Source organism: Bombus fervidus, chromosome 10, assembly GCF_041682495.2.
Source record: "Bombus fervidus isolate BK054 chromosome 10, iyBomFerv1, whole genome shotgun sequence".
In the NCBI taxonomy this organism is placed as follows: Eukaryota; Metazoa; Arthropoda; class Insecta; order Hymenoptera; family Apidae; genus Bombus; species Bombus fervidus.
Window position 1 is genome coordinate 7526466 of NC_091526.1, and position 7412 is coordinate 7533877.

Sequence of the window (7412 nt, forward strand, 5' to 3'; positions counted from 1 at the left end):
TGGTAAACGATACCAAGCTAAGAACTACGCTCCAGCCCAGTTTGGATCACCAAAAGCTGTGGATAATCTATGCTGGACTGCAACGTGGGACATCGTGGGACGTCGAGAGACATCGTGGGACATCGAGGGACACCGTGGGACACCGTAGGACACCGTTGGACACCGTTGGACACCGTTGGATACCGTTGGACACCGTTGGATACCGTTGGACACCGTTGGATACCGTTGGACACCGTTGGATACCGTTGGACACCGTTTGGTTCTCAAGGTTCTCAAATGTTTTGTCCTCAAACTTTTATATTAGAGTTCCAATTTACTTCCTTATTGGAGTTTAGTCTTTATTATTACTAAAGTTTCAAGTTTAACGATATTAATGATATCTTATGTTTTGTTATAGACATATCACTGCTTCAACTTCTTCATCTTCTTTGGGAATGTTCTAACAGTGGCTCAAAAGCCAAGAATCTAAGTATTTTACATATCGTACTTCAATTATGTCTATTCTGTATATTTTTCTTTGGTCACTATCGATTGGGAAATACAATTTGATTGAAAATTTGGGAGGTTAGCATTTTCTGAGGTTATTCTTTCATTAAAATAAATTAAGTGTTAAAGTCTTAATACCGAATTATGAAACAAATGACTAACATGTTTTAGAAATCATTAGACTTTTAATTTTTAGATTATAAACTTGCATATTAGAGTTTCATTTTTTATACTTATCAAAGTTTATTAGATTTTCAATCTTCCTTATTATTAAAGTTACTAAAGTTAATAAAACTTCAGTTTTCATTATCTCCAACTTTCAAATAATTTTTAAATTTTTATTGTAAATTGACGCCTTCAAACAATCTATTATAATAACCGTTACTATAATTTTTATATTTTTTATCAGCTGAAACTAAAATTGCATTTCTATGGTAAAACTGTCTTAATCTATATTCAATAACAGTTTATGACAAATATAATTTTATTATAATAGCCAAAGATGAAGTTGATTCGTGGTCAAGGGTCCCAAAAAGAAAGAATCTATATAACATTTCAATTTGTAATTGTTACGACCGTTCGCGGAGAGACGCGGTCGCGAGGAAAACGCGTCAGCGAGAGGCGTAAATTCTCGCTACGATTCGGTTAATCGACGCCGCGAAATAGTCGCTCCCCTTGTTTCGATTAGGATAACAGGGGTGGTTAATTGAAATCAACGCTGCGTTAATAGGTTAATATGATATATATATATTCAACAATGGATTACACAATATTATGAACGTCACAAGTATTTGATGATGAATACAGTTAATGCGTTACAGAAGTATGACCCGACTTGACGATATCTCCCGATGAGATAGTTAGACTTTACGAAACGGATTGATTTAAAGGTGGAAACGTGTTAGACTTGTTGATTGTTCGGACGACGAAAACTGAATACGCTGAGAGTGACGATGCTGTGTCAGAGGAGAGCTAGGAAAGGGTGTGTCTAGCACACGGGATCATCGGATTTGTTGATGACAGTTTTTGGCCAGGAAAGTGAGGGTAATAGACATTGTTTCTATTGGCTATTACGATTGTTGGTGGACTAGGAGGGGCCTTACCGCCCTCGATAGAAAGTTGGTGGTGGGAAACATCGCACGTGTGAAAAAGAACTAATTTTAAAGTGTTTTCCGGACACAAACCAGAGATCTTAGAAAATGCTTTCGTAGAAAAGATCCTTGTTCGACCTGAGAGACTTTAGTTGGAATTTTCTAAGATTTATGGTCGGTCCTTGAGATTCTTTAGAGTACGCAATAAGGATGTGCAGACATATGGTTGCCATCCCGCTCGCGATGCGAGGCCCGGTCCAGGTAGAGAGTCGGCCGACGTAACATACTTCCCCCGTTGAGAGGTTCCCGATCAAATGATATGGTTGATGTCGTGAGGTAGGTTTCTCGTCAGACGTTGTCGCTGTTGATTGTGTCGGAGTCGTCTGGCGTCGATCGGCTTGGTAGTGATACCAACCGCTTGATGCTCCGATCCAGGGTGCTCGTTGCAGTTCGAACGGTAGCCGTTCGTATGATGCCGTCTGCGCCGGGCTGGACCTTGATTATTCTGCCCAATGGCCATTGCATTGGGGGAACGTTGTCTTCTCGGAGGAGGACGATGGAGCCTTCTCGAATGCCGTGGCTGCCCTTTCTCCATTTATTACGTATGGTCAATTCATTGAGATACTCCAGATGCCAGCGACGCCAAAAATGCTGTTTAATCTGTTGAATGTGCTGCCAGCTGGAGAGGCGATTGGTTGGAGTGTCTGTGAAATCTCGATCCCGCAAACCAGTTAGTGAGTCTCCGATAAGGAAGTGACCGGGAGTAAGGACCAGGAGATCGTTCGGATCTGTGGATATCGGAGTCGGTGGACGGGAATTGAGGACCGATTCGATTTCGATGATGAGGGTGTTTAAGCCCTCGAATGACAGAAGCTCATTACCTGCGACACGTTTGAGGTGTTGTTTGAAGGATTTCACGGCAGCCTCCCACAGCCCGCCGAAGTGCGGTGAGTTGGGAGGAATGAAGTGCCATTCGATCTGCCGATCGGCTAAAAAGGCCTGAACCTTTACCTTGTGATTGTCGGACCGTAGGAGGTTTCGGAGTTCCTGCAGCTCGTTGTTGGCGCCGACGAAGTTGGTGCCGTTATCAGAGTAAATACTCGAACAGAGTCCTCGGCGAGCAATGAATCTTCGTAGAGCAGCAATGAAGGCCTCGCTGGTGAGATCACTGACCAACTCGATGTGGACAGCCTTCACTGAGAGACATATGAAAATTGCCACGTACGCCTTTATTTTGCGTCGGTTGCGATCCCTTCGCTCCTTGATGAAAAATGGTCCGCAATAATCGATTCCGACGTTGGTGAACGGCCGCGATTCCGTTGTTCGTGCGGCTAGGAGGTCCCCCATTACGTAATCCACTGGAGGTGAATTAGCACGGCAACAACGAACGCACTTCTTCACCGTGCTCCAAACCTGACTGCGGCCGTCGATAGGCCAATAGGATCTTCGGAGGGCGTATAGGGTAGCTTGGGTTCCGGCATGGAGATTTAGAAGGTGCTTGTGCTCGATTATGAGCGCGGTGGTTGTCGATTTGGGCAGGATGATTGGGTGCCTTTGATTGAAAGGTAGTGTTGCGTGACTGAGTCGGCCTCCGACTCGCAGCATCCCGTCCTTGTCCAGAAATGGATTGAGTCGCTGTAGTTTTCCTTTCACTGTGGAATTTCGATTTGCTTGGAGGTCGCGGATTACGTCTGGAAAATAGCATAGTTGCAACAGTATGATTAATTTATTATGCGCAATGGTTAAGTCATGCATGGTCAGAGGGTTCCCTCGATCCTGTTTTCGTCGCCATCGTAGGCAACGAGCGATGATTCTGATAAGTTTTGGCCACGAGGAGAATCTCTCTAGTAGACTGCGGTCGGCGGGAGTCAATGATAGGCAGGTTGCCTTTTTCTGCTCTGGTATCTCGGTTAGTGGTGCGGGGCTCCATGTCGGCCAGCATTCTTCAGGTTGTCGGAGCCATTCCGGCCCCTGTTGCCAAATGGTTGATTGCAGAAAATCTTCAGGTGATTGACCTCGGGATATGAGATCCGCAGGGTTGTCCGTGGTGGGAATGTGACGCCAATCTGAGGTGTGAGTCTTACCTTGAATGTCTGCTACTCGATTAGCAACAAAAGTTTTCAGCATATGGGGCGATATATTAATCCAATGAATTACGATGGTGGAGTCCGTCCAGTAAACGGTCCGAGAGATATTGTTTCGTAACGCCTGAAGTACTGCGGTGGTCAATGACGTGAGAAGAAGTGCTCCACTCAGTTCCAGTCTTGGAATGGTTAGCGATTTGAGCGGAGCTACCTTTGACTTCGCAGTGAGGAGTCGTGTCCAGACCTGGCCCTCCGCAGTGATCGTGCGAAGGTAAACACATGCCCCGTACGCCCTTTCGCTGGCGTCACAAAATCCATGTAACTCAATCTCCGTTGCGGACTTGACTATGGTTTTGCGTGGAAACCTTATGTTATTTAATAATGGCAACTGCGTATAGTATTTGCGCCACTCTGTGTGTAGCGATTCGTCCCAATCGATCTTCAATGTCCAGATTTGTTGAAGCAGCAGCTTCGCTCGAATGATTACTGGTGCAAGCAATCCAAGAGGGTCGTAAATTTTGGCGATTTCAGAGCTGATTGTTCTCTTCGTAATTTGACGGGTGAGGGGATTGACCTTGACGGAATACAGGATCGAATCGTCAGATGAATTCCAAACAACACCTAGAGTTTTTACGGTTTGTGATTCGCCGAGAAGAAGCTTGTCATTTATGTCCTGTTCTGAGAGTCCGTTTATAGTTCCCGGTTATTCGACGCCCATTTTCGGATATTTAAACCGGCTGATCTAAGCAATTCTGTGAGTTCCGTTCTTAATGCTCGTGCCTCGACCTTTGTATCAACTCCTGTGAGGACATCGTCGACATAGAAATCTCGTTGCAAGACTGCTGCCGCCCGTGGATATCGGTGTCCCTCGTCGTCCGCCAATTGTTTGAGGCACCGAATGGCTAGGTACGGGGCCATTGAAAGCCCGAACGTCACTGTGTTGAGTTGATAGGTGTCAACTTCTCCCTTTGTGTTACGCCACAAAATCTGTTGAAATTTTCGGTCGTCTGGCCGTACAATAAATTGTCGATACATTTTTTCGATGTCGCCTGTAAGAACGTATTGATGCGAACGGAATCTCAGGAGAATGTAGAATAAGTCCTCTTGTAGTTTCGGTCCCGTATGAAGTATATCGTTTAAAGAAACGCCGGTGGTGGTCGGCGCCGATCCGTCAAACACGACTCGGAGCTTCGTCGTTTGACTGGATTCCTTGATTACGCCGTGATGTGGTAGATAGCATTCCTCACCTGATTGGTAATGTGATGTGATTTTTGTCATGTGACCCAATTCCAGATACTCCTGAATGACCGCCCGATATGCGGTTTCGAATTGTCGGTTTCGTTGGAATTGGCGATGGAGAGAGGCGAGTCGTTTCATCGCCATTGTCTTAGATGATCCGAGTGAGGGAAGTTTCTCGTTGAAGGGGAGTGCGACGATGTATCGCCCTTCACTAGTGCGTTGGACGTGATTTTGGAAATGTTCCTCGCATCGTCGGTCCGCCTCTGATACGTGTTTCGTTAGTGGTCCCTCGTCGAGTTCCCAAAAGCGGGTGAGGTCCGTTTCAAGATTTGCCGTGGAGGTGTGAAAGACTCTTGCAGTCGATTGGAGGAGTGGGCTCCCCCCGATGACCCAACCGAATTGTGTTTTTTGCAGGCGCAGATCGGGGCCTGTTGGTGGATTGAGATTGATTTGACCGACACATAATGTCGCAACTGTGGGCCCTGAGCTTATCAAGATATCGATTGGGGCTGGTAAATGAAATGTTGGGTCAGCCAGTTGGATATTCTTAGGTATCGGGATCGTTGATCGGTCTATGGGTTGATAAGGAATGGATGTCGAGATTGTCGGTATGACAAGGAACGTTAGGGCGCGTTGGTAGCTTTTGTTAGTAGATGTGATTGTGGCTGTAATAAAGCGATTTGAAGTCATTGACAAGGTATCCAGGGCTCCGATTGGGATAGAACATTTATGTTGAGGAATTCCTAAGGAATTTGCGAGACGCTCGGTCATGAAATTCATGCTGGAGCCGGTATCTAGCAACGCTCGACAGCGCACTGGCTGACCTCGGTTGTTTAATATGTTGATGCATGCCGTGATTAATAGATCGTTGGATAATGAGGTGGACGAATTTATGGTCGGTGAGTCGGTGTCCCTTGTTGCGTCTGTTTGTCTTTGTCACTGTGTAGTTTGTCGTTGAGTATTGGTGAACTGACTAGGAAATGATGGAGTTGTTGGTATATCATTTGGATACGAGGATGGTTTTTTTCTCATGCCGGGAGGTGTTGTCGCGGGTGTGCGGTTGTTAGCGAGGGCCCGGTCCGGAAGCTAAGCGTCGGGTCTATGCAAAAGAGTGTGGTGGCGTTGTCCGCATATACGACAGGAGCTGGCGGTACACTGCGAACGCGAGTGTCCTGTCATCAGGCAATTGATACACGCTGATATTTCTTCCGCGGCCGCACGGCGTTCGTCGATGGTGCGTGTCCTGAAGTCGTTGCAAGTCCAGATTTTGTGTGGTCCACAGCAAATTGGACAACGTGGCGAAAACTGCGATGTGATAAATGCATGCCTGCGCGTTTGGCGTGTCGTTCTTGGAAGTTCTATGACTCGACACCGCTCGTTCAAAAATCTCAGGAATTCCTTGAACGTGGGGAATGGTGTGGATTTTATCCTATCCTTCCAAAGTAGATCGGTTTCTCGATCTAATTTAGAGGTGCACAGATATAGTAGCACGGTATCTGCGGTCAGTTGTCCAAGGGATTCTAAGGCCTTGTAGTGCGATTCTAGCTTGGTCGTGTAGGACTGTAAATCTCGGTGTGCTGTGCGCGAGAAGGAACCAATGTTGAATATCTCTTGTAGGTGTCTTTCAACGATTTTAGCGGGCCGGTTATATCGCTCTTCTAATATTTCCCACGCGATTGAATAATTGGCGGCCACGTTACTTAGCGAGGATATAGTGAGAGCCGCTTCATCCGTTAAACAGGAGCGGAGGTATGTTAGTCGTTTGTAGTCGTCAATGCGAGGGTTATCATGAACCGTGCAGCGAAATTGATCCGCGAAACCTGGCCAATCCTCATAGGCTCCCGAAAAGGTGGGTAATTGAATTTTTGGCAAGTCGGCGGACTCTGGTGATGGGATGTTCGACAAGTTCGACGTAGGAGTCTGGGTGGTCGGTTCTGATTGTTTGGTTGCGTTACTGATTATAGTGGTCGCTCTCCCGGTGACGACATAGAACGTCTGTTGTAAATCGATGCGGTCCTGCTGTGTTGGGCCCTCGTCCCTATCGTCTAGTTCACATTGATTTTTTTTGAACGATGTGAATTCTACCTCTAATTCTTTCAGATTACGTTGGATAGCATGTATAGGTGTCCCTTCCTCGTAATTATCGATGATCATGCGAAATGCCTCCAACCCCTTTCTGAACCCTTCTCGTTGGAGTATCAATTGTTTCGTGCGCTCTTCCAGATTGGGAGCCATGACTGATTTTGATGTTTTGAACGAGCTTACCTGGTGGTTGTGTTGTGGATGTTGGTTCGGTTATCGGTTGTTACTCGGTATTATGCGACAGGAGATTGAATGTGTTGATGATTGTCCAGCTGCGGCGGGAGACTGCGTGGTTGCGTTCTTCAATCGTCGAATTGTGCCTCTCCCAAGGTGACGGCCCCTTGACGTTACTGACTTCGCTGGAGGTAACGCTTCCGCTACTGGTTATGTTGGATTCATGTGGCACTGTATGGTAGTGGGTGTCACTGGT

The 7412-nt window shown here is 46.3% G+C and overlaps 2 protein-coding genes across 2 annotated transcripts; both read right to left on the reverse strand.

The window, feature by feature from the left end:
• Positions 1-1925: 1925 nt before the first annotated feature.
• Positions 1926-5044, reverse strand: LOC139991660 (uncharacterized). Its single transcript, XM_072011922.1, has 2 exons — positions 4396-5044; positions 1926-4339 (listed from the first exon to the last, which is right to left on the reverse strand). The coding sequence occupies exons 1-2, from the start codon at positions 5042-5044 to the stop codon at positions 1926-1928; spliced, it is 3063 nt and encodes a 1020-aa protein (XP_071868023.1).
• A 942-nt stretch (positions 5045-5986) lies between these two features.
• LOC139991661 (uncharacterized) lies at positions 5987-7135 on the reverse strand. The gene has a single exon (XM_072011923.1). The coding sequence runs from the start codon at positions 7133-7135 to the stop codon at positions 5987-5989; it is 1149 nt and encodes a 382-aa protein (XP_071868024.1).
• Between the last annotated feature and the right edge of the window lie 277 nt (positions 7136-7412).